Source organism: Daucus carota, chromosome 2, assembly GCF_001625215.2.
Source record: "Daucus carota subsp. sativus chromosome 2, DH1 v3.0, whole genome shotgun sequence".
Classification (NCBI taxonomy): domain Eukaryota; kingdom Viridiplantae; phylum Streptophyta; class Magnoliopsida; order Apiales; family Apiaceae; genus Daucus; species Daucus carota.
In genome coordinates this window covers 48,993,414-49,020,188 of record NC_030382.2, presented here as the reverse complement: position 1 = coordinate 49,020,188, position 26,775 = coordinate 48,993,414, and the positions used below count along the sequence as shown (strand labels likewise).

The 26,775-nt window shown below is 37.5% G+C and overlaps 3 protein-coding genes across 6 annotated transcripts; 1 reads left to right on the top strand and 2 right to left on the bottom strand.

The window, feature by feature from the left end:
* Positions 1 to 355: 355 nt before the first annotated feature.
* On the bottom strand, positions 356 to 4,109 carry LOC108206322 (probable protein phosphatase 2C 1). The gene is made up of 11 exons (XM_064087912.1): positions 3,823 to 4,109; positions 3,686 to 3,737; positions 3,500 to 3,579; positions 2,833 to 2,908; positions 2,616 to 2,686; positions 2,446 to 2,525; positions 2,227 to 2,324; positions 1,070 to 1,193; positions 907 to 989; positions 771 to 819; positions 356 to 678 (listed from the first exon to the last, which is right to left on the bottom strand). Exons 1-11 carry the CDS (start codon positions 3,957 to 3,959, stop codon positions 605 to 607), a joined length of 924 nt encoding a protein of 307 aa, XP_063943982.1. The 5' UTR covers positions 3,960 to 4,109; the 3' UTR covers positions 356 to 604.
* Positions 4,110 to 5,103: 994 nt separating this feature from the next.
* Positions 5,104 to 6,844, top strand: LOC108206625 (uncharacterized). 4 transcript variants are annotated; one of them, XM_017376990.2, is made up of 3 exons: positions 5,104 to 5,232; positions 5,336 to 5,823; positions 6,565 to 6,844. In XM_017376990.2, exons 1-2 carry the CDS (start codon positions 5,205 to 5,207, stop codon positions 5,794 to 5,796), a joined length of 489 nt encoding a protein of 162 aa, XP_017232479.1. In that variant the 5' UTR covers positions 5,104 to 5,204; the 3' UTR covers positions 5,797 to 5,823; positions 6,565 to 6,844. The 4 variants fall into 4 exon arrangements, with proteins under 4 accessions (XP_017232479.1, XP_017232480.1, XP_017232478.1 ...); XM_017376991.2 differs by lacking the exon at positions 6,565 to 6,844 and adding an exon at positions 6,190 to 6,465 and having other exon boundaries at positions 5,336 to 5,815; XM_017376989.2 differs by lacking the exon at positions 6,565 to 6,844 and adding an exon at positions 6,190 to 6,465.
* An 11,448-nt stretch (positions 6,845 to 18,292) lies between these two features.
* LOC108207690 (uncharacterized) lies at positions 18,293 to 21,185 on the bottom strand. Its single transcript, XM_064086917.1, has 2 exons — positions 19,409 to 21,185; positions 18,293 to 19,318 (listed from the first exon to the last, which is right to left on the bottom strand). Exons 1-2 carry the CDS (start codon positions 20,648 to 20,650, stop codon positions 18,293 to 18,295), a joined length of 2,268 nt encoding a protein of 755 aa, XP_063942987.1. The 5' UTR covers positions 20,651 to 21,185.
* Between the last annotated feature and the right edge of the window lie 5,590 nt (positions 21,186 to 26,775).

The following is a 26,775-nucleotide window of genomic DNA, read 5'->3' as shown; positions in this document are numbered from 1 at the left end:
CGATTTAATTGACTATTGAAATAAACATATTTGATTAAAAATTACACACCGATACTTAAACACGAAGAACCAAACGGCTCTAAGTAATTCCAGGCTTACAATAAGAACTCGATAACTCACTTCATCATTTTCTGAATTAGTATCAATAATTCAATAGTCATTACAAGCACAACGCCTATTCCTTTTCATTTACTAGATTCTTCATACAATTCCCCGACAAGCTTATTCAAGTCCGGTATGTGCTAACATAGGAACCAATTTTTTCGATTACAAAATTGTACTAATTTCATTTCTGATTGAAAAATGAAGCTGCACCGTTGCATGTTTTATAAATTGTACTCTCAGCGACACAGAATAAGTACAAATAAGATATTTGCAACTCGATCTCTGAAATTCAAGAGCTTGAAGTTAATTTGATTCATATGTTTCTGTATATACACTTGTACTGCACAGACCTTAGCTAGTTAGCTTGCAAAATGCCATCTCAACATTAAGAAACAGAGGATAATCGAGGATAAGTGAGAAACATTCCCAGCTCCACAATGCTCAGTAATATTCGCCATCGATTCTGCTATGTAATAAACCATCCAACTTTGCAGACATGTCATGAGCCTATTACTTCAGCAACTGACCTTCGTACTTGAGCAACTATCACAGTAATATCATCTAGCTTCCCTCCTACAAAACAAAAAAAGAGAAATTATGGCTACGGTTATTTGCATAATTGAACAGAAGGAGCAAGACTAAAATTTAAGTCCTCCAGGTGATGCCTGTTAGCTTCACTCCTAAAGCTTTTTTCCAGGATGGTACGTCGAAACCCTGTTCATTCAAATAAAGAAAACAATTATGTGTATGTTGACAAAGTTTGATTATCTTAAAGACAAGTTAAGTTTGTTCGATGCATACTCTAGCTCTGGCTTCTATTGAATAGGGGGAATCGAATCTGGTATCTACTGAGTGTTTGCGAGCCAGATCAGCTAATGCCTTTGCTAGCATCAAAACCAGATTTCGGTTAGAAAAAAATAGAATTGGATAAAGCCAAATCAGTGGCAGTTTCCTCAAGCCTTACCAGCCATAACAACATCAGTATTATCGCCTATTGTTGAAACAATCTCATGGTCAAAAACATTGTCGAAAAGACCATCTGAACCCATTATGATAATATCACCCTCCTCTAACTCCACGCTACAAACCTGTGGAGGGGAAGAGTTTACTTAAAACATGACACAAATGATTGCATAGTTATCAGAACTATATATATCTTAGTAAGTTCTCTAATATGAGTTGTTTGCTAGTCTTTTGATCACCAACACACACTCCAATAATGGACTGTATTGGCAGTACATATAAGTAAAGGAAACAAAGCTGTCTCTATTGCCATGAACCACAGCCAGTGGCGGAACTAGAAATTCATGTAAGGAGGGGCGTCATGTAAATACTCCCTTTATGCCGACACGTTCTTTACGTTATTTTTTGAAACACATCTTGAGGCTCTTATAAAGTTAGTTCTATAATATTTTATTTTAAATTTTTTTTCTGAATAAAAGTTTGATGTTTAAAATTTTAAAAAAAATAAATAAATTAGAAAAACGTTATGAAACTATACTTTATAGGAGGCTCAAAATACGTGCAAATAGTGAACGTAAACTATCTGGTGGGGCGGAAGAAATATAATATTATAATGGTCTAACTTTCATTACATGAAAATTTATACTACTAATTAATCGACCTCTTTATATTTCAGTATATTGTTCATTTTCCACTGAGTGTATTACCTTTTCTATTCTATGTATTACTTTTGTTTTATGAGAATAAAGGAGAGGGTCTGGGTCAGTTTTATTTTTTAAAGTAGGGGCAGCAAACAACATCCACAAGATTAGACCTATAAAAAAAAAAATTATATTTGAGTTAAGCGGGGGCAGCGGACCCCCAGCCACAAGGCTCCTTCCGCCACTGACCACAGCGGATAGATTTGAAATGATAATGCAACGTGAAATTTCAACACACATTCTGACAACTTACAACAGGTTCAAAGATCAGGTTGATAAGTCTTTATCTCATGCAAAGTTAAAGACCATTTAATTTTTCTAGGATGTTATAGCCTTGGAATTCGCGTGTTTGGACTTTGGAGTGAAATATGGGAGTGACATATTTACACAGAGTATAAGAGAATAAATTCATTATATGGATCATTTAGGAAGATGGTTTTAGTTCAAACATTCTTACCATCGCATCCTGATAAGTCTGGCCAACCTCCTCAGAGCTCAACTGGTATGGACAATCAAAGTAATGCTCTTGCGGAAATGTGGAGAAGAGTATTTGACCTAAAAAGGGCCAGTGAGAATTTTAACTGGAGCAAAGGTGAAAGAGGTTGATAATAAATGATAGAATTGCTCAAAAAATTTGAAGAATAAGCAAAGATAGTGCTAGCTGTAGGTATATTACCCTTGCGTATAATCCTTAATCCACAATCACCAACATTGGCAATTTTTAAAATCCCATTTCTTTGCAACATAGCAACAATTCTGCAAATCCGTACATGGTAAAGAGTCAGAGTATCTTCACCTGCCTCTAGGTGTTCATATCTTAGCTTTTTATATAATTGGGAAACCTACGCTGTAGCTGAGCCGATGGAAAATGTAGCCGCATGTGCTCTCCTCATAAGAAAGCGTGGATCATGGCCAACCTGTGAATTACATAGAGCACTGAATTGAGATGTTCATACATTGATGATAAACTATATGTTACATAGATGTGTCATGTGCGAAACTCCTAGTTATATATCAATAAAAATAAAAAACAGATAAACAAGTTCCTTGCACAGGACAAAACCTCTTCCACGAAAGATGAAGCATTAGTCATCAGTTCCCTAGAGAATAATGCAGGATCCACGTTTCGTTCAGCCCACCTATCAAACATATAAAACACAACCTTACATTAAGAAGCTATATAAATCTAGCAGTATTAGGTGAAAGGACACACGTAAAAGAACATCTCCTAAAGATATATACATATATAGTAGGATCCCCCCTCCACAGATTCCACAGATTCAGTCCACAGAGTAGTGATGTAAACTTGTTAATATTTGGAAAGGTACCAAGTTTTCTTCATAAGACCTAAATTATTTGAAGGATTTTGTGGATGTATCAGGGGTGTTTGGTTCTGAGAACTAGATCTCGTTCCTATGAATAACCTCATTTTTATTAACCGGATAACTCATTCCTTACTTACCCCATTTTCCTTATACTCCTCATTCCTAACTTTCTGAGTAAGAATCCTCACACCTCTAGGTCTCCCATTCCTATTTCTAGCTCGTTAAGGGGGCAGTCTTGAACATTAAATATAATATCCCAGATTTTATTAAATTGTTGCCATTGTAATTATAATCGAAGCAAATAAGCAATGTTCATCCTTGCATTCTCTTTATTAATCCTCTATTTTCCAGCCATTTGAAATAATGAAGCAGAAGTAGACAGATATTATTGCAAAGAGAGCATACCCAGAAACACCATCAGCCACCGCAATGACTCCCCCGCTGTAAGGACTGACAAAGAAGGCATCTTCACCACCTCTCTCAACCTACAGATGCATCAATGTAATGTAGCTAAAATATGTTATACCAAAAAAAGAAAAAAAAATACAAAATTATGGTACAGAGGAATTCTATCAGTCAGCAAGTGAGTACCTTGTTGGGATGTGGAATAAGGTGTGTTCCAACTTTAAAAGACACCTCCGAGCTACAAATCGATAGGTAGTAGATAGTATTAAGCAAGATTTAGATAAATGTATGACAAGATATACATATTAAGCAGATAGTATTACCCAATGGATTTAGATTCTGAGAGAGTGCAAGAGACTGGCAGGAGTCTTGTTCTTGTTGTTGTCCTGGGAAGTGCAGAACTAAGCTTTGGGTAACTAGGAAGATGAGAAAGTAACTGGTAAGACCTCGGAATTGCCATGTCTTTTTTCTTTTGCTCGACACCTCACACTCCGGTTCTTTCTTTCTATCCTCTTCTTCTTCAGACACTTCACTTTAGTTACAGCCGCCAGGTTGTGGCCTGCACTCTTGCCACGTCACCCTCTCTATTCCTTTTATTTGCCCCCCATGTAATCTAATCTAAGAGCATCTCCAGGAGGCTCTTCATTTAAGCTCCTAACTTGAGATTTGAGGAGTGAGAGAAAAATGTTGCTCCAACATACTCTTAAGTGACTCTTAAATCTTAAGAGCCTCTTGTTTCTCTCTCCTCTCTCCTCAAAGTTAAGAGCTGGCTCCTAACTTATTTTTTTACAATAAAAAATCTTTCCCTCCAATTCACCTCCATCTTTCACTCTCTTTTGTTGTAGTGGAGCCCAATATATGAATAAAATATGAAATAGAGAAGATATGTAGAGAGTATTATTGGAGTTTACGCTCTTAACTTTGTTTTAAATTGCTAAGAGCCACATTTTTTATATTATATTTAGGAGCCAACAAAGAGTCTTTTGGAGATGCTCTAATGGTGTAAACTCACTTGTATTAGTATTACTCCCTCCGTCCCTCTCATTTCTTTACGGTTACTATTTTGGGATGTCCCTCTCATTTCTTTACGTTATTATAAATCGTAAGTTTTTTCAATCATTACACCCACTATCTTCCTCTACTATCTCATATTTAACAATAAAAACTACTATTACACCCACTACTTTCCTCCACTATCTCAAATCTATTATTAAATATTAGTAGGTCCCACCACTTTACCCACTTTTCATCTAACTTTACTCATTTTTCATACATCGTCTTGGTCTCCGTGTCCCCCTCCAATATAAACAATTGAGGGAACAATTGAGGGGGACGGAGGGAGTATCTTTCGAAGAAAACTTGCATAATCCTCAACTGGCCTGACATAATTAGGAGTAATTAATCTCTTCAAAGACAGTTGACACAAGATAATTATATACTATAATATAATTTATTCAAAAATGAGTTACCATGATTATATTTTTTAATTTTTTATTTTAAATGTTTATATGAAACTTTTAATAATTCCTTTTACCATAATGAAATTTTAAAAATCTTGTATTACATTGTGATAAATATTAAGTACTATATTAAAAAAAATCTCCTAAGAAAAATTAGATATTAAAAAATTCTTCAATTAAAAAATGGAGTACTATATGAAACGTGCCGGGAGGCTTTGTTTTCCTCCTTCCTTTTCTCGCCAACGATGAACTCTACACCAGACTTCACTCAAGGTATGCATATATTGATATATATCCACATACATGAGCTCCCACTTTTAGATATTAATTTTAATTGTATGATACAAACGCTCGATCTTTTTATTTTCCGTTGCAGATGACTCCGGCGGTAGCGACTCCGACTCCAACGCCGGCGATTCACCGGACTACTACCTCCCTATCTCCGCCACCACCGAAGACGACGGCAATTTCTCCGATCACACCTCCGACCACGATCACAGTGAAAGCCCTTCCTTTCATCCCCTATCCAACGGCTACGCTAATTGCGTCGAAAACGGCGTCGCATCGCTGGATCTGACCGACGATGAAGAAGAGGAGACGGCGATAATCACGTCGGAAACGGCGATCCAGAGAGCGTTTATTGAGGATGAGAACAGGCGAAACGCGCCGTTGCCGGCGGAGAATGCGACGAGAGTGATGGAAGCGATGCGAGGGATTTCGTTTGCTGGAGTGGCCCCGGATTGGTCGGGTCGGGTCAGGGAAGACATGTGGATTGATCAGTTGAGGAATATGAGAAGACAATCGATCTCTGATGCTACTGCTAACAGGCCTGGTTAAAGATAATCATTTTTAAGTGGTAAATTGGTAATCATCAGTGCTTACATGGTGTTTGATGTTTATACCCTGAGAAACTTGTTTTTGTTGATTGCCTAGCTTCTATTGTATACTTTTATTGCTTTTCTTAATATCAAACTGTCACTGAGCGTTTAATTCTTATGACTAGAGGAATTTAACAATGAAATTGCAGTTTATTTTTGAAGTTATATCGTTGTCTTAATTAAGCTATGATAACATACTTCATTCCAACTGCTTGTTGTGTATCTAGCCGATACATAATTTTTTTGAAATAGCACTTTGAAGGATGTGTCACACTATATTGAAAGTGTATTTGTTAAGTTAGGCTTCATTGTACTAAGTCTATTCAAATTGTATTGCTGTGTGATTTCTCAGATAGGCTGGACGGTGAAGGTATGAAGCTGCAAATATCTTGCCCAGCAGCTTGTTCATTTTTGGCCAAGTAGACTTGTTTATTTTCGCAAGTACTTGATGTTCTAAATTTCAGCAGATTAGCTGTTCTTTTGATAATGCAAGCTATTCAATACAAAATATGTTCAGGAATGATAGAGAAATTATATCAGGCTGACTTAAGGCAGTGCACTGGTGAAATTAGCATTTGGTGTTAAACATTATTACCTATGCAGGACATGATTTCATTGTTCTTCTTTAGCTCTCTGCTTGCTCTGTTGAATTTGAACTCTTATTGGGCATGATAATTTACTTACCTTTCAAAGTTAACAGGACTATTAATATAATCTCTTTTAACAGGAGTACAGGACTATATGCTGGACTGATGGCTTATTGTAGTCATGTTTTTGTAATCTTCTATAACTACGGCACTCCGGTTTTCAGTTACACAGCCTTCTTTTATAGGAAAAATCTTCCATTGTTTCTGGTTTTTATAGCACTCAACCACAAGGGATAAGAGAGAACACACTAGAAAAACTGTTATAGTTGGGGGTCTGGGGGGAATTGGATGGGAAGTGGGGAAACCGGAAAGGACTTTATTCCGTTATATTGAAGATTTTAGTTTATATTTTTTCCACAAGTCTTTTGGATAGTATTACCGTGCATGTGGTATAATTTAGAAGCTTGAGCGCATTAAACTAGATTTAGCCCTTTTACTTGATTAACATGCTTCTGTCTAGGAAATAGTTCATGATCTTATAAATGGTTATCAAGATATGATTTGCTGCGACGTTTATGGATTGAAGAGGAGCGAAAGAGTCTGTAGGGGTACTCTTGTACAGAGAGGAAGTTCTGTCTGGTGCACAGGATCCTCCAATGGGGATGAACGTAGTACTGTGCCTGATCAACATCACATAAGATTTATAAACAGGAGATATATTTGTAGGCATATGTATGCCCTGATGAGTGATGACCCTCCTTTTTCTTTCGCTTGAACATACAAGCATTGGCTTGACCCCTTGATCATTAGCTTGAGAGCTGATACTGCTTGATGCATGTTCATTATTCGGGTAAGCAACATTGGTGGAACGATTCGCACTGTTATTACCCTCATGCGTACTAATTAATGGAAGCTGTGTTAATTTTTTTGCTTGCAGCTTAACACGTCTCATGGTTGTGTGTTTTAAATATGATATAATTATAAGCCCCGAGCACATGCAAGATTGCAAGGTACCGAATTAAATATTTTGTAGTCTACCACGGGCAGTGGGCACCCATGATCACAAGGGCTGCAAACTAACGGGCCAGCCGTTAAGCAGCCAGGTACAGGAATACTCATTCGGGCTTCTGCTTTAAGGCTAGTCACCTTATTGAATTCAGATGGGCTCAAATCTCAGTGGATCTTGCGTACTGTGTATTAAAGTTCATATTTGGTCACTTGTTAATCCCGACAAAAAGATTGCATGTATATTCAGTTCTATTCAGGGTCTTGGATGAATTGAAAGTGTGAATTGACTGTCCTGCAAAAGTGTAAAAATAATTATTCCTTTTATTCTCTCATATAAAATGCTCTTACATGAATCAATATCACATATAAATTTAATACAGATATATGGTGAGTTAATCGCTCGTCCTATATTTTGTGATTTTTAGGTTTGTTGCCCCGTTCGCCGAAGAGGTCAATCAAAAACTAGTTGAAGGTTCCGAGATAGGAAACTTTATGTTCCAATCAGATTGTGGTATGTGACTCTAGTTGTAGTAAGGAGCTCAAAGAAAGGCGATTCAGTTTTATAGATGTCTCTTCCCGGTCATTAAAAGTTTGTTCGGAAAATTTTTTACGTTGTGACATTGTTAAATACTCCCTCCGTCCCTTTTTATCTGTCCATTTTGGAAAAAAAAACACATACCAAAGAATAATTGATTGCATGAACTTTTTCATTAAATACCTCTAATTAATATCTTGAAAATGGTGGAATACCCCTACTTTATGTCTTGAAAACATGAATTCAACCAAATTTTAAATAAGTCAAGCCTTGAAAATTGAAATTATGGAGATATATTTGAAAAACTATCATTAAATTAGTTTTGAAAGTATAAATGGACAGATAAATAAGGACAAATTTTTACTTCCAAAGTGGACAGATAAATAAGGACGGAGGAGGGAGTAATAAACTTTGCAAAAGAAATCATTTATATTTGATACAATTTATCTATGTATGAGTACTATATAAACTATTCTCAACTTCTTATAACTTCTTATAAGTATTTCTTAACTGTTACGAGTCGAGTTATTAAACCCCGCCAAACACCCCGTTAACTTTAATAAAAAGAAGAGACCAATGGCTATCGGACCGGCCCTAAGTTAATTACCCGTGATTTTTGTTACCTTCCATTTGCGGTGACTTAACACAAATATACCACGTTGCATAGAATATATTTATATTTCCGGCAGGGTATATTCGTCCTTCTACACTTATAGCAAAGACCATACTTGGACTGAATACAAAATTCTGTGTAAATCGACTGATATTGATATCAATTTTAGGCACTCACTGCATGTCTCTCCATCAGTACAAATCTTTTTCCTTCAACATTAACACCCGAATTTTGTTTAAAAAATCGTCGCTAATTTTAATCTGACACCAGTAATGAATGACTGTTTAGATCGGAGGTGATCTAACAAGTGAGTGATTAAAACCAGCCGATCCTTTTTCTTCCATCACATCTTTACTCTAACTCACTCAGTGTTAGAAAATGGAAAGTTTAAAGCATATTTTTTAATATGTTCTTGATGTAATTTCCGGGACATTTTCTTAGTGAAATCCATTGAGAAATAGAGTTGAATACAGTGGCTTGAAAGAGCTTGAAATGAGAATGTGATTCATTTAATCTGGACAAATGAATCTGGTCAGTATATCTGATAGATACAGATTCATTGAATCTGGACAAATGAATCTGGTCAGTATATCTGATAGATACAGATTCATTGAATCTGGACAAATGAATCTGGTCAGTATATCTGACAGATACAGATTCATTGAACCTGGACAAATGAATCTGGTCAGTATATCTGACAGATACAGATTCATTGAACCTGGACAAATGAATCTGGTCAGAATGTCTGACAGATACAGATTCATTGAACCTGGACAAATGAATCTGGTCAGAATGTCTGACGGATACAGATTCATTGAACCTGGACAGATGAATCTGGACAGTGTGTTGGTGGCTTGGCCTCACTATAAATAGTGAGCCTCGACACTTGAGTTGTAGCACGGGAAAAACAAAAACACCATTCTCATTCTTCTCTCTTACTCTCTCACCCTCTACTCCGATATATACACATATACATACTGTTCTCGGGCGAACTGAGGTGTTGATCGCTGTTGATCGTACTCGTGTCTGTGAGCGGTTCGGTCTGTGCTGTTTTATCCTGGGAGCGATATTGCGACTACCCATCACAGCGTAGTGGGGCAATAATCACTTCAAGAACAGTCTAGTCTTCATCGAAGGGCTAGGCGACTCAGCTGTTCTGTATACTAATTCTAGCGACGGTGTAAGGTGCGCCTTTCTCTTCTTTTCTCGTAATTTATCAGTCACTGATTATTGTATATACGATCTTCGTGCATGCTATATTGTTGTGGTTTCGTTGGCCTACTCTTGTTTATATAATATAACTGCTCTACACATTGTTGCTGTGATTTTCACTGTGACTCCCAACAATCTTGAAGTGATTATCTGTTATATTGTGTAGTAAGCAAGATGGTTAATGAGATTGTGGATTCTGTTGTTGGTGGTGGTGCTGGTTCTGGGTCTGGTGTTACTACTAACATCGATTGGACTACGTACCGTTTTCCACAGCCCATCGATTTATCAGGTATTCCTGATAAATTCGGTGGGGGAGTTTCTTTTTCTCGCTGGCAGAAAAAGATGAAACTGTGGCTTACGGTTAAGGGTCTGTGGCCGGTGTTACAGTACGAGAAACCAGTTGTGGTACAGGAAAAGGCTGAAACCCTTAAGGCATATGCTATGTGGGAGGAAAAGGATGGGGTGGCTAGGGCTGCTATACTAGCAGCCTTAACGAACACTTTGTTCGATGTTTATTCATCTGACTCCTACACTGCTAAGACCTTGTGGGAGAAACTTGATCAGACACATAATACTGACTCGCAAGGGTTGGAAAAGTATTCTGTGGCTAAGTTCCTGGACTTCAAACTGGTGGATACAAAATCCATGACTGAGCAGGTGCATGAGTTTGAGACGTTGGTGCATGCTTTGAAGGAGTCCGGAATGGACCTTCCTGAAAAGTTTTTGGTTATGTCTGTGATTGAAAAACTCCCTAAGTCTTGGGAAGAGTTTGCACTCTCCCTGAAAAGGCAGAAGGGAGAGATCACTTGGACTAACCTGATGCTGGACATCTCTGTGCAAGAGCAGCACAAGTCCAAACAGGGACATGTGATGCCAACTGAATCTGGTAGCTCGAAGGTCAATGTAGTGACTGTGGGACAGAAAAGAAAGTCTGTCGCTAAGAAGGTGAACACTAAGCCCAAAACTGACAAGGGCAAGGCTAAGAAATCAAAGGCCAACAAACCATGTTGGTCTTGTGGACAGGTTGGTCATTGGAGTAAGGACTGTCCTGTAAAGAAAGCTAAGAAAGCTGAGGTGGTAGCACAAGCAAATACTGTGCTTGGAACCACTGATGGGCCTGTGCTTAACATGGTTGTTGGTGAGGCTGTTGCTTCTGAAACCAATGACGGGTATGTTAAGTACAACCCTGTACTATTTTCCACTACTCTGTCTAATGAGTGGTTGATTGATACGGGAGCTAATGTGCACATTTGTGCTGATATTACTCTGTTTGTATCTTATCAACAGGCTCATGGGATGACAGTGACGATGGGGAATGCTAGTGCGGCTCAAGTTCGTGGAATAGGAAACGTGGACCTGAAGTTTGCTTCAGGGCGTGTTCTATCCCTTACTAGAGTGCATCATGTTCCCGAGATTCGTAGAAATATTATTAGTGGAAGTTGTTTAGTTAAAAATGGCTTTGAACTTTCTTTAAAGTGTAATAAAGTAGTTATTACTCAGACTGGTGTGTTTTTTGGCAAGGGCTACTTGTCAGACGGCTTGTTTTTAATAAATGTGGAGCCTGTTTTAGGCGGTTTTATTAATGATATTGCTTCTCCTTCTGTTAATAATATTGAATCATCCGATTTGTGGCACTCTAGGCTTGGTCATTTAAATTTTGGTGCTCTAAAGAATATGATGAACTTAGAGTTGATTCCAAAGCACGCCATTGATAAGAAAACTAAATGTCAAGTATGTGTGACAGCTAAACTAACAAGGAAACCTTTTCATAGTGTGGTTAGGGATTCTGACTTGTTAGATTTAGTGCACTCAGACATATGTGAATTTGGTGGTGTGTTAACTAAGGAACACTGTAGATATTTCATTACCTTTATAGATGATTGTAGTAGATATTGTTATGTTTATTTGCTTAAACATAAAGATGAAGCACTTGAAAAATTCATTAGATTTAAAACTGAAGTTGAAACACAAACTGGTAAAGTACTTAAACGTTTGAGATCTGATAGAGGTGGTGAATATACGGGAAACACCTTTAATGAATTTTGCAAGAGCAATGGTATAATTCATGAGGTGACTCCACCATATACACCTGAGTCTAATGGGGTGGCAGAACGAAAGAACAGAACTTTTAAAGATATGATTAACAGTATGTTGATTAATTCGGGGTTGCCTAAGTACATGTGGGGAGAGGCTCTGAATACGGCTTGCCATATTCTGAATAGAGTCCCTCTGAAACATATGGACAAGACACCTTACGAATTATGGAAAGGCAGGAAAACTAGTCTAAAGTATCTTCGTGTGTGGGGGTGCCTTGCTAAGGTACTTGTCCCTGAAATCTTACGAGACAAAGAATTTCTTGAAAAGACACTTTGAAATGAAGGACATGGGTGAGGCGAATGTGATTCTTGGTCTCAAGTTGACTCAATCAACTGAGGGAATAACCTTGTCACAATCTCATTATATAGAGAAATCTATACTTGAGAATTATGGTTATTCAAATTGTAGAATTGCTAGTACACCATATGATCCTAAAGTTGCTCTTATCAAGAATGCTTCAGGTGTACCTGTGTCTCAGTTAAGATATTCTCAGATTATTGGTAGTTTGCAATATCTTGCTAATGGTACTAGACCGGATATATCATATTCTGTGTCTAAGTTAGCAAGATATACAAGCTGTCCAAACAGAACTCATTGGGATGCTCTAGATAGAGTACTTAGATATCTGAAAGGCACCATATATCTTGGGTTGCACTACAGGAGATATCCAAGTGTGCTTGAAGGATATAGTGATGCAAGTTGGATAGCTAAGAAGTCTGGTTCCAATGGAGTGACTGGATATCTGTTTACCCTTGCGGGTGGAGCAGTATCCTGGAAGTCGACTAGACAGACTATAGTAACTCGGTCTACGTTTGAGGCCGAGTTGTGTGCATTGGATGCCACGGGTACGGAGGCTGAATGGTTACATGGACTCATGTCTATGTTACCTGTAGTAAGTCGTCCGCTACCGGCAATTTCTGTTCATTGTGATAGTCGTACAACTATCGACAAGATCAGAAGTGTCAAGTATAATGCTAAAACAAAGAGACACATCCAAGTTAGACTTAAGTCTATAAGGGGTTTGGTGTCTGATCGGACTATTGCTATTGAGTTCATTGGAACTCAAGATAACATAGCTGATCCACTGACTAAAGGGCTTGAGCATGCTGTTGTCCTTAAGTCAAGGTTGGGGATGGGACTGATAACCCATCATGATTCATCTACAGCGGGAACCCAATACATCTGAGAGGAGATCCCTCAAAGTGTATTCAATGTGGTAAACAAGCTGTAAGGGTGGATCGGTAGTACCTTTAACTACAATGTAGATACTCATGCATCTGAGTCTATCCCCTGCAAACCTAAAAGGTACTGACACTGCAAGTATAGCAAGAGTTTTAGAACTCTGAATGGGGTCAAGTCATTTGACGAGATGGTTGCAGTACATCTCTGGAGATGCCCAGCTAAGCGAATGTAATTGTGAGGTCGCAATTAGAGGAAAGGGTTATTCCTTGAAACATTCGACGAACAGGATCGAGACACGACCATTAATGTCTCAAAGCCGTAGATCGGCACCATAGCCTTTGACTTGTCGTCGTCTATGGAGTGTGGTTACACCCAACGGATAGAGATTCAAGGTGAAACAATCCATCTATATCCGGTAGCCATCGAAGTAGGGGACTTAGGAGGGTTCAAACCCGGAAGGGTACCTACTCTGAAAAACAAGTCATGATGAGGACTAATATGCATATCTATATGGATTTGTGGGGGATTGTTAGAAAATGGAAAGTTTAAAGCATATTTTTTAATATGTTCTTGATGTAATTTCCGGGACATTTTCTTAGTGAAATCCATTGAGAAATAGAGTTGAATACAGTGGCTTGAAAGAGCTTGAAATGAGAATGTGATTCATTTAATCTGGACAAATGAATCTGGTCAGTATATCTGATAGATACAGATTCATTGAATCTGGACAAATGAATCTGGTCAGTATATCTGATAGATACAGATTCATTGAATCTGGACAAATGAATCTGGTCAGTATATCTGACAGATACAGATTCATTGAACCTGGACAAATGAATCTGGTCAGTATATCTGACAGATACAGATTCATTGAACCTGGACAAATGAATCTGGTCAGAATGTCTGACAGATACAGATTCATTGAACCTGGACAAATGAATCTGGTCAGAATGTCTGACGGATACAGATTCATTGAACCTGGACAGATGAATCTGGACAGTGTGTTGGTGGCTTGGCCTCACTATAAATAGTGAGCCTCGACACTTGAGTTGTAGCACGGGAAAAACAAAAACACCATTCTCATTCTTCTCTCTTACTCTCTCACCCTCTACTCCGATATATACACATATACATACTGTTCTCGGGCGAACTGAGGTGTTGATCGCTGTTGATCGTACTCGTGTCTGTGAGCGGTTCGGTCTGTGCTGTTTTATCCTGGGAGCGATATTGCGACTACCCATCACAGCGTAGTGGGGCAATAATCACTTCAAGAACAGTCTAGTCTTCATCGAAGGGCTAGGCGACTCAGCTGTTCTGTATACTAATTCTAGCGACGGTGTAAGGTGCGCCTTTCTCTTCTTTTCTCGTAATTTATCAGTCACTGATTATTGTATATACGATCTTCGTGCATGCTATATTGTTGTGGTTTCGTTGGCCTACTCTTGTTTATATAATATAACTGCTCTACACATTGTTGCTGTGATTTTCACTGTGACTCCCAACACTCAGTTACCTAGCTAGCTAGTATCTACTTGACAAATAAATGGCCTAACGTAAGAGGATGACTATTTGATAGTTGGTGCTACGACACTGAAATTGATAGTAGATGAAAAGTAAGACACGAAACATGCAAAAGCCAAACATCTTTTACTCCATTACTTGTTCTTTTACACTTACTGCTCCCCACCAGCTCCTCAGTACTAGATGTCTATATCTACACCTTTCAAGAGCTGAGCTCAGAAGACACGGATGGGACTTTGCATGGGGTTTTTGCGGGCTCCCTTACATTTATAACCAGCTTGAACGTAAAGTTTTCAAAACTAACCAGCCTACGTTCAACTTTTCAAAACTAACCAGCCTAATTCATTTAAAGTAGGGCGACCCAAACTAAACTTTTTTGGCTTCAGGGGTCGCCCCTGCCAAGGGCGACCCTTACTCTCACTTTGCCCCAGTAGGGGTCGCCCCTGGCAAGGGCGACCTCCACTGTTTAATTTTTTTTAAAAAAAAATTGTTGCATTATTTTATTATATGTTTATCATGTTATTTTAAATCATTTTATTATGTGTATATAAATTTGTAAAAATAATATAATTAATGAAATGAAATGAAAAAATATATAAAAATTAATATAAATTAATATTAATATTTTTTGATATATTATTTAAATTTTTTATTATAATTGTATTATGATAAAGTTTTATTAATATAAAAATAAAATATAATTGATTGAATTAACTAAAAATAAAGATTAATATAAATAGAAATTGCATATATGTTAGGTCCAATCAGACGTAGAAGGGGGGGGTTGAATACGTCGTACCAATTTCTTCGATTTAATTTAATTGCGGATAATCTTTGTTTCAGTCCATGTTAAATCAATCGTAAATAAATAACTCCAGCAAGTCGGGGAATATTCTTATATTAGAAATAATCCTCGGGTGCTACAAATTCCAACACAAGTGTCGGCTGCAGAGACTACAATCACTCTATTACAAACTCTCGATAAATACGATCTTCTAATTGAACTCTCGAGAACGTGTATAGTGTGTGCACTTACAAAGTGTGTAGTTGTTTTCAAATGAAAACATCAAGCTCTATTTATAGGCTTCTCAACATCTAACCATGGTTAACGAGTTCGTCCTGGACGACTTGAGTTCGTCCTGGACGGATTCGATTTATCAGAAATAAACTAACTCCCAAATAGCAAAGATGCGCCTCCAGAAAGTCAAACTTGGCGCCAGGACCACACAGTCAAAACTTGCGCTTCATATGACTCCATAGTGTCTGTGACTTAGATAAAACTAAGTTAGAAACACAACAGAAATTACTTGGTCAAACTTTGCGCCTGTAGAGGGTCAAATGATGCGCTAGTTTGACCAAGTCAAACATTGCGCCTGTAGAGTGTATACACGGGTGCCTTAGACAAATTCTGAGAGATGGAAGTTGCGCCTTGACTTCTGGGTCAAAGGTTGCGCTCCACATGGTTCACAGGAGAGGAGAGTTCTTTTGTCCTTAGAAACAAAACTTAAACTTGCGCTTTAGACCCTCCAATGTATGTAGCGCAAACTTTGACTTTCTGAGTCAAAGTTTGCGCCATGTACTACTGTGTACACTTCGAGTGACTTAGAAAAAATCTAAGTGAGAAAAACCTTTGACTCTTAGGTCAAACATTGCGCCAGAGGTATGAATATATATGTGTATACATATTATTAATTGATTTATTAATTACTTGAATTAAATTCTTATTCAAGTAATTATCAATTAATTATATATATATATATACATATATATATCTTATTAATTTCAAACCTCTGAGGGTATTTCTGAGGCAGCTCGATTGACTTGATCAATAATTCATTGATCGAATCCATTGAATACTTTCGTACGTTCTGACGTCCTGTGCACTGGTCTGGTTCACGAACGACTCGAACTGAAATAATTCTTTGAATCCTTTGCTTGATAATATACTTGATCAGTCATTCCGGGTTAGATGTTGCTTCGATAGATTTGATTATAAATAATCAAATTAAATATACTGGAATCTTCTGGTCTTTGATACTTGATCTTCAGGCAGTCTTGATAGCAGAAACATATTGAACTTTATTCTTCACTGAGGCTTGAACATGTTAATGAACTTCTTCCAGTGGACGGATGCTCGTCTCAGATATCTTGATTGTCTTTGTCTGTTCGTATCGAATCTCCAACCTGTAGATTCCTGTATAATACTTACGTATTGTTTCCTGTCTTTCGTTGTGTTGAGTTATCGTAATTACAGTTACGTTACGTTACATTATGCTTTACAATATATCATTCCGATTTGCAGTATTAAAAAACTGCAAATAAAATTACATATGATTAAAATGAGAACATGACATAAGTTCTCAATCCTGACTGATGTCCACAATATAGTCGGAACCATATCCTTCATCATCATCTTCATCGTCCTCAGCGTAAGCATCATCGTCTCCACCATCATCAGCAACACCGCCTTCCTCTTCATCGTCAACATCATCATCGGCCCACGGGGTAGGCATTTGTACTCGACGGCACTGATAAGTTACATTGTCCACATCTCCCCACTCCGCCCAAAATCTGGCTTCCTGACGTCCCTCGAGTTTAGCCTGCAGTGCGGCGCACTCTTCATCGATTTTATCCGCATAATACCTCCAGCGAAAATCACCAAATGGGATACCCATCTCACGATGGCGTTGAAAATAGAGTTTGTGAACTTCAGGGAATTTTCTGTTATGGATATCATCTTCCGCCTCCGTCATCACCCAATCTTTGCCCCTTCTAATTCTCTTATAAACATACCTGCAGATTTTACGGAAAAGAATGTTCCTCTTCTTCACGTTCTGTTGATGTTCAGCCTCGAGACGTCTCTCTTCTCTCATCTCCTCTATCATTTTGTTGATGTCAAAGTCAGTGCGCATCCGTCCCAACGGTGGCCGAGTTTGCTTTTGTTGCACGACCGGTGGTGCCTTGCTTTTAGGAGCTGGTTTAGGTTGTTGGTTGCTTCGGTTGTTGCGCATCCCTCCCAACACAAGCTCCGGTTGTCTCCTATCTTGTTGCTGTTTGAGGCGTTTTTCGTAGCCGGGGGTCATTGGTGCTTTCCCCTTATCCATTGGTGCCTTGCCCTTATCCAGTTTCAGCTTAAGTGATGAGTGATTTTTGTGTTTGTTTGGTTGCTTGTATGTGTATCAACCATAATGAAGACCTATTTATAGGCGAATGGATTATTGTTTAGCTGAATAGTTTTTTGGATATGATCATAATTTGTGAATTGACAAGTCCTTTAACTGTGCTCATGTGAATCTTTTTTTTAAAGGCATGCTATGGTTTGGCAGCGTGTAGTCTAATCTATAGACTTTATTTCTGATGTAGACTTTATTTCTGATGCAGTGTCTTGTGAAGCTGCTCAAAATTACCTACTGTTGATCATGTGAAACTCTGCATTATGACAGTAATGTTGATCATGTGAACCTCTCCATTATGATTTTGGTAGTGTGTAGTGTATTTATAGAGTTGTAGTATGAGAACGTGGCTTATGTATTTTTAATGCAGCCTTTGTTTTTGCAGTGTCTTGTGAAGGTGGTCAAAATTACCTAATGTCATGCAGCTTTTCATTGTGCAATGTGTTGTCAAGCTTTTCATTGTGCAGTGTGTGGTGAAGCTTTGCTTTATATCATGCAGGAGTATTTGCATTATTATCATAGCACTATTATGATATGCCTATTAATAGGTTCGCCTTGGTTGAAATCTTCTCCAACTTCTTTCTCGTCCTCAGACAAAGTTCGTGACCTTCGCTCATGCTCTCTTGCACTGCGTTCCTCTCCTTGTTGACCATCCTAACAGTTTTATAAAACAGGAACTCAAGCATCACGGCCACCGGTAGAAAGCGAGCCACACGCACGTTGCCATTAAAGCTCTCCGTGATGTTTGTGGTGGCCTGACCGTAACGAGCGTGGCCTTTGTCATAAGAAATTGTCCATAGGGCCGGATTTATGGCCCTCAGCCACCTAAAGGCGTCTTCCGAAATATCCCCAATCTTTTTCATGTAGGCGTCGTGTTTTCTGATCTGTGGCGTATTGCCGGCGAGCCACATGTACATCTTAAGCTCCATTCCTGGGTATTTCTTGGAGAAGTTGCTCCTCACATGGTGGAGGCAGAATCTGTGAACTCCGAAAGGCGGGGTGAAACCATTGTTTTCGTCATTCATCGCAGCGAGGATCCCCGTGGCACGGTCAGAAATAATGCAAACGCCGCGTCTATCTCGGCATACATGCTTCCGTAAAAGACGTAGAAACCAAGACTCCGTGCTCTCCTCATCAACCAAGGCAAAGCAGATGGGATATTGATGGTTGTTAGAGTCTACTCCCACCGCTACCAACAATTTCCCATTGTACTTTCCCTTAAGGAAAGTACCATCAATGGAAATAACTGGTCGTGCATACTGCCAACCATCAATCATTGCTTTCAAGCACCAAAATGCCCGAACAAATGTTGATGTACCCCTATCGGTGTGATGTGGAACCACATTAACCACAACCACGCTTCCTGGATTTGTACTGGCCATGACGTTAAGGAACCGAGGGAGCTCGTTATAGGTTGTTCGCCAGTTACCATAAGTGCTCTCCATGCCGGCCATCTTCCCCCTCCATGCTTTCATGTAACTTATCAAATGGTGGTATTCATCATTAACCATTGTTATGACGTTGCTCACCTTCAACTGAGGGGTTTGGGCCACCTGTCCAAAGAAAAAAGCACAAAAATTAACATGCAAATACAAAATTTAAATAGTTAGGCTTATAATCATATAAGGGGTTGTACGACTTACGTAGGGAGCAACCAAACATCCAATCATTTTTGCAGAAATCTTTCGGTGGTCCTGCGTCGGCCTATCTAGGAGGCATGTGTGCTGCTCTGGACAATTTGTTATTTGAAAAAGCCCGTGGGTCTTCTTCTTCGCCGCCCTTAGCTTCCAGTTGCAGTCTCGAACCACACACTTTACTTTGTAGACGGACGTGCTGCTTTTCTCCACAAAGAAGTTCCGATCTGTTTTTATATGTGCCTCTTTGATAGCAGAAATAAGTATATCTTTGCTAGCAAATAGAGCTCCCTCGTTTAAATCATCAGCGGCCGGATCAAAAGCAAGTGACACAAGTGGGTCCCTATTTGAAACTACGACAGGCTCGTAATCTTGGCTTGTAAACCAGGGAGCTCTAGGCTCATGCAGAGTCACTGCCTGTGTTTGCATACTCGTGTTGCCTTCTAGGGCTTCGTCTGAATCAGCCTCCGAAAAATCTTCTGATTCAGCAGCCTCCTCCTGTGACAAGTTCCAATCCGAATCGTCACTGCTGCTTATGGCTCTTTCCGAGCCATACTCTTCATCTTCGTCTTCGTACTCAAGTGCAAGAGTAACAACTGCACCTTTGTTCGGCAATTCACGAGGTGGTGATGGCTGTCTTCCACTCAAATCGTCCTCGTCTACAACCTCTTCAACAACAAAACGACCTGTATTACTAGAGCCGCCGCCACCCCCGTAGGTGTAGCCACCCTCGAAGAAGCTACTTGACCACCCTTGCATGCTCCCGTAGTCGCTTTGGCCATAGTTCCCCCCATAATCCCCTCCAAAACTCCCGCCGTAGTTTCCACCATAATTTGCATACTCTCCTCCTGTAGCGATTTGTCCGGATTGTTGTGTAAATGACCCTCCGTACTGTTGGCTCGGCTGAGCAATACTCTCAGCCTCAATAAACAATGCTACGTCTCCCCCCAAGTGAAATCTCGTGGGTATACTTAACATTCTACTAACATCGTCGTCTGATTTAATAGACTTAACAAAAAACCCAGTAACGAGGTTAGCAACCCCGATTCTTGGATACTTGACAGTAAGCTTGACATCCCAATGATGCCTACTAATATGCATCAACTGGAAGACAATATCTCGTAATTCTTCATACGAGGTGCCCAATTTCACAAACATCATTTCTTTCGGATCTAGGGAGTAGAGAATATCGTTATCTTGTTTGATGATTTCACCTCCCCAAAAGAAATTAACGTTTACGTATCCGTCCATCTTTGATTTTGAAGTGTGTGTTTTTTTATGATTTTCGTGTTCTGCCAGGATTTTCTCACAAGGCAGATTGATAATATGAGGGAGAGTTTGAAGTGTTTGTTTTTCTGATTTGGTTTTGGTGCATAATGAAGAACACAAAATGCTGCTTATAAGGACACAATTCAAAAGAAAGAACTGTGCTTCAACAGTGGATGCATTTGCTTTCTTCACTTAATGGATTTGCAGAATCGTCCTCTCACCAAAAAAGTGATTCTTTCAGCAGTAAAAACATGCATGAATAGTGGATGCATTTGATTTTTCCAAATAATGGATTTGCAGAATCGTCCTCTCACAAAAGAAGTCATCTTTCAGCAGTGAAAACAGGCTTGAATAGTTGATGCAGATTGCTTTCTCTACTTAATGGATTTGCAGAAAATCGTCCTCTCAGCAAAAAAGTGAATATTTGAGCAGTAACAACAGGCTGGCTTATTGAATTCTTGAATGATTTCAATGAAGTTGGCAGCTTTGTCCAGTGTTAAATCAATGTTTTGTAATAAAAAGCTAAAAAATCTACTGCAGTGCAGGCCTTGGATGTGACCATACAATCAAAATTATTTGCACACCCTTCAAAAAATAATTCTCTGCATCACATTTTAATATTAGGTAAATAAAACTTTAAATATTAGGTAAATAATTAATAAACTATAAATATTAGGTAAATAAAAAAATATTAGGTAAAAATTAGATAAAGAAAAAAATATTTCCGAATTAAATTAAGTGTGGGTCGCCCCTGCTACGGACGACCGTCTGCGGAGGGAAACCCACCAATAGAGGTCGCCCTTGGCAGGGGCGACCCATGCCCTCACCATAAATCAACACAGGTCGCCCTTGCCAGGGGCGACCTATGCTCTCAAAAAAACAACACAGGTCGCCCTTGGCAGGGGCGACCACTACTCTCCCCACAAATCCTTCAGGGGTCGCCCTACTTTAAATGAATTAGGCTGGTTAGTTTTGAAAAGTTGAACGTAGGCTGGTTAGTTTTGAAAACTTTACGTTCAAACTGGTTATAAATGTAAGGGAGCCGGTTTTTGCGTATGGGTAACCATGATTCACGCACTCTGATTTGACTCCTTTCACGTTTAACCATCATACAACTCATTTATACACACACACAAATTATTTATACGGAGAGCTATATATAAATAGCGAGAACCTAGTAGCTACGTGAGGCCTGTCTGCATGTGTGTATACATGCATGCACCTATTTATAATTAATATGTTCGGTCAAGAGTCACTTCCGAATTCTCCATCAGATCAGAATTACATAAATAAATCAAAATAGAAAGAGAAGGAGCCCCACCGATGAACAGAAAAAGAAAAGGGGAAAATAGGTTGCTACTGTGATGTGAAATTATTATAATTGGCCAGGGTCCGGGGCAAAAATCGACATGGCTTAAAATAAAATAAGGTACCTGGTACATTCGCAGGATGTGTCTATGGTTGGTAGATCTCAGACTCGTCCAATCAAGTTTTATCATTAATAATTTTCTCCCACGTCTACTTTCATTTCCAGTCCTCGTTCGTACATCAATCTTTCCGGGTTCTGGTGAGAGGGCCTTTTCAGATATATTTAAAATAAGTAATTTCTATCTATGTCTCTCTCAATTTTTTACCGTTATTATTTTGGGATGTCTTTTTTATTTTTTTATGTTACTATAAATAGTAAATTTTTCACATCATTACACCCACTATCTTCCCCTACTATCTCATATTCAACAATAAAAACTACTGTTACACTCACTACTTTCCTCCACTATCTCAAATCTATTATTAAATATTCCCTACTATCTCATATTCAACAATAAAAACTACTGTTACACTCACTACTTTCCACCACTATCTCAAATCTATTATTAAACATTGATAAGTCCCACCACTTACCCACTTTTCATCTAACTTTACTCATTTTTTATACATTGTCTTGGTCTCCGTGTCCTACTCTAATGTAAACAATTGAGGGGAGGGAGGGATTATAATTTACGTCTTAATGGCACAACATCAAATTGTTTGTTTAAATTAATTTTCTATTATAAAAATGGAGTCATGTTCACTAGAGTCCGCATTTAAACTGTGGTATTGATGTATTGGTCTTAATTTTTTAATTTAATCCTAAATAATATTTTTTTGAAGGAATCCTAAACAATATTTTTGATTATCCAAATTTATGTATAATTTCATTTACAAGTGGTAAATTAAACATAGTTATTAATTAATTATTAAGTCTTTCCATTTTAACAATCATTAAGCCCGAGATTAGAAATTGATAACATAGTAACAGATTATGAGACTATTTGGATAAACTTAGACAAAAATAATTTTTTGTTTAAAATAAATAAGTGGACTAGGATCAGTGATAAGTAAGTTATGGCTTATGAGTTCTTAAAATATTTCGCTAAGAAGTAGAAACTCTAAGAAAAACTAGTATTTGTAACTTTCAAAATACGCTTCTATTTTTTTTTTACATAAACACGTCAACAAAAATAAAAGACAAACTTCTTGAAAAAAAAGTGCTCCTCTTACCTTGCTAAACACACACTATATCTTCAGTTTTTATATCATATATTACTATTTTAGTGAGTCAATTATTAATATATCATTTATATTCTTATTATCATGCATAAATAAAGCTGAGACTATCAAACTAATATACCCTTAGCTGACATGCGGCTAGCTTGTAACCAAATAATTGATTAGCTCATTATCATTATCATTTCATTTGACAAGTTTTAGGGTATGTTTGGAAGCGCGGTTAAAAGTTGTTGTACCGTTTGAAAATATATATATTTTTTAAAATGTTGTCGTAAAAATAAGATAATTGTTTGTTAATATTTTTAATATTTATTTATTTTGAGTTATATTATAGAAAATTATTTTTTTTGATGAGGTTTGATAGTGAAATTTGTAACAGCTTCCTACAATAATTTTTTTCCCAAAAGTATGGCTTTTTCTAAAAGCAGTTTTTCAGCTAAAAATTGTTTTTAGATTTATCAAACAATTTTTCACTTACTTTTCAATAAAAAAATGCTGCTGTCTGCATCAGCAACACTAAACGCTATCTTAATTATATATTGAGTCGGATTTTTCAAAGATAGCTTAATATGCGGATTTTTTGTATCCACTTATCTTCATACAATATTAGTTCAGGGAAATAAAATCTTTTTAAATAGAAATAGAGAGAGCGAAGTAATTAAAAAGATTATGGCGTTATAAAAAATTGAGTGTAATCTCGGCAATTTTTTTATATCAAAAATAGTTAAATTTTGACGGCAATCGAATAAAACCATTTTTAAATAGAATTAGATCAATTAAAAATAAGGACTTCAAATTTACTCAAATTATTGAAAATAGTCATTTTTACCAATTGTTACGATAATCCATATTCTTCAACTTATTTTTGACAGCTACTTAATATTGATAAGATGTCATCGAATTTGCCAAAAAAATTCACTTGAAAATTCAAATTTTTATCCAAAAAATAATAATCAAATATCCGTCCATGTTGTCTATTTTTACTTTCACACTCATTTTAATATATTTTACAATATGTCGTCGAAATTATAGCTTTAATGACATTTTCAAATTTCTTGCAATTCAAACTCGATTTTCATCAAAACTAGCAAAACCAAAATATCGAAGCACAAACTATTGATCAAGCAATTCGGTTGGTTCAAAACCAAAGTAGCTAGAGCGGGAGGTATTAGCAAAAACACAGAGTCCCCAGCGCAGTAAATTTGCAGCTAAAGCCACGGGTTGCCCCACATCACACGGTTAATAAGTAGTCGTAGCTGGAGCAGGACCACTGATTCACCTCATAAATGTATCCGTATCTCGGCATTTATGCTCCCCCATCACTTCTGAAGATTGTCTACGCCTTGGTTAGTTGGACTACTTGCTTTCTCACAAATCTTTATACCAATAAGTTAATAACAAAGGAGTAAAATATATCCTTGGTCTTGAAGATATAATAGTATTAATACAGTGTTGTACATTTGAAGAATAATTTGTTGACTAGTTGATTTCAAAGTGATACACTATATGCAGGACACTGTATATTTCCTGAATTTCTGAGCAGAGTGGAGGATAAATATGTGGCCGCACAGCCTTTCATAGCTGGCCTGCTTACTGCACTTGGACGATATTCATTACACCTTCTGAAAATTCAACCTCCATATTTGTCACCCTCTTTTCCTATGTTTGAATTCAATTGATCAACCACTGTGGGATCATACATAATTATTATTAGTCCTCTCTAGCTCTTGGCCCCTTTTCAAATTTCCTGGCCACTGATCTATATATACTGCACATATTTCTCATCACTGTTATATATTAAAAATTTAGAAATTTCGGACTTTTTTCGTTCTTTGACATTCAAGGGTTTTAGAGGGGCACATTTGTTACCGGCATATATTGGCCGTACGTCCTTTACCGAAATTAACCCGAATTTGAGCAAATGTGCCCCCAAATTCGATATTTATTCACATGTCATAATTCGATTCATTCCATTATAATTGGATCACACGGTACAATTTCATTAAAGTTTAGGGTGTTTAAAAAGGATTAGGTAATTTAAGAACCTATTCTATAGAAAGGATCTTTAAAATTTAGGAGTAGCATGTTTACAAACTGCTTTATTAAATCCTAAATCCTAATTATAAATTTTAATGAACAAATTACTATTATCTGTGTTCTGCCAACTGCTGGTAAGTGTGGGAGAAGATAGAAAAGAAATGAGGATATATCAAGAAGAAACTTCAACTTGACAAGGGGTCAGCATCAACAGTTACTAGTAATGCTACTATATGTTTAAAAGCCTGCATCAAATTAAAGTCAAAACAGGTAACCAATCAGTATAAATAAATTACCTGTATTATCAAACAAAACTGTAAGAATAAAATACAATTAATATTGCATGGTGTCCACTATTCCTGTCACATATACAAATAATTATAGACAAGTTTAGATTTTTGGATACAAACAAAAGATATATATAACCCTAGGGTCAATCTCGAAACAAAAATAATAAAGAAAGGAGAAGCATGTATGCAAGTGATCAGGAGGATGTATGGTACTGCTTTCTATGAAAAATCCTGAGAAATTGAAACCCTACCTGTTCTTCCCCTGTAACGCATTACTCTCTTCTGTGTCACTGACTGCGTTATCGTTTACTCAGCCTGCATTTAATCTCCTTCCCTCAGAACTCTTATACACTCTGTACAAACGTTACCATTAATACCAAATAATATAGATCATTACATACTTTTTTGAAACCTCGCAAAAAATAATTCAATGAAAAAGACAAAGGACTGCCCTCAAACCCTAGCACTTAAAACTCAAAATTCAGCAGTATTTTGCATATATGTATATAGCACCGATTCGTAGCTCGATCTTGTAAAATTAAAGGATGAATGAGAAGACCTTGATTTATTACTAAAAAGTGGCATATACAGTAAACTTAATATCATAATCAATCGAATCAATCACCAGATCTAACATACCATATCAAATTTTGTAATTTTAAGTGAGAACAATATATATCAGAAAATATATTTTCTTGAAGAAATAAAATTATACATGTATAACATAAGATCTAAAACAACTCATGTTGAATTGTGGATATGTATAGAATTTCAAGAGAGAATAAAGTCTGAACAAAAATTTAATTAAATAGATCGAAGATAGTCCGTACCTATTTCGTCCTTGAGAACACAAGAGAATGGGATTAAAAAAAAAAAAGAGTAGGAAGAAGCAATGAAACTCAGGATAGATAGCGCCACAGTTGATGATCATCATACAACTTTGTGAAATCTGGAGTTTGATATATGACATGGCGCTATCCCTCCTGAGCTTTACGGATCCTCCCATACCGTGTATACCTAATATATAATCATCGAATACCTAGTCTACTCACTCATCTATGATCAACCGTGTGTGTGTGTGATATAACATATTTATAGCTAAAGAGGTGGGGATTTAGCAAAACGCTTGTGAAGGTGGTGATCATTATATAATTTGAGAGCTCGATCAAGTGGTGTAAGGGTGGGTAAAGAAAGGGAAGAGAACTAGGGAAGGGCTATGTGAGTATGTGT

Bases quoted from the DNA above. Each gene is read 5' to 3' on its own strand.
- LOC108206625 (XM_017376990.2), top strand. From the start codon at position 5,205: ATGAACTCTACACCAGACTTCACTCAAG. The intron at 5,233-5,335 runs GTATGCATATAT...TTTCCGTTGCAG, and splicing joins TACACCAGACTTCACTCAAG to ATGACTCCGGCGGTAGCGAC.
- LOC108207690 (XM_064086917.1), bottom strand. From the start codon at position 20,650: ATGGACGGATACGTAAACGTTAATTTCTTTTGGGGAGGTGAAATCATC. The intron at 19,319-19,408 runs GTAAGTCGTACA...TTCTTTGGACAG, and splicing joins GATGTTTGGTTGCTCCCTAC to GTGGCCCAAACCCCTCAGTT.
- LOC108206322 (XM_064087912.1), bottom strand. From the start codon at position 3,959: ATGGCAATTCCGAGGTCTTACCAGTTACTTTCTCATCTTCCTAGTTAC. The intron at 3,580-3,685 runs GTACTCACTTGC...ATGCATCTGTAG, and splicing joins TTATTCCACATCCCAACAAG to GTTGAGAGAGGTGGTGAAGA. The intron at 2,526-2,615 runs GTAGGTTTCCCA...ACGGATTTGCAG, and splicing joins TCCATCGGCTCAGCTACAGC to AATTGTTGCTATGTTGCAAA.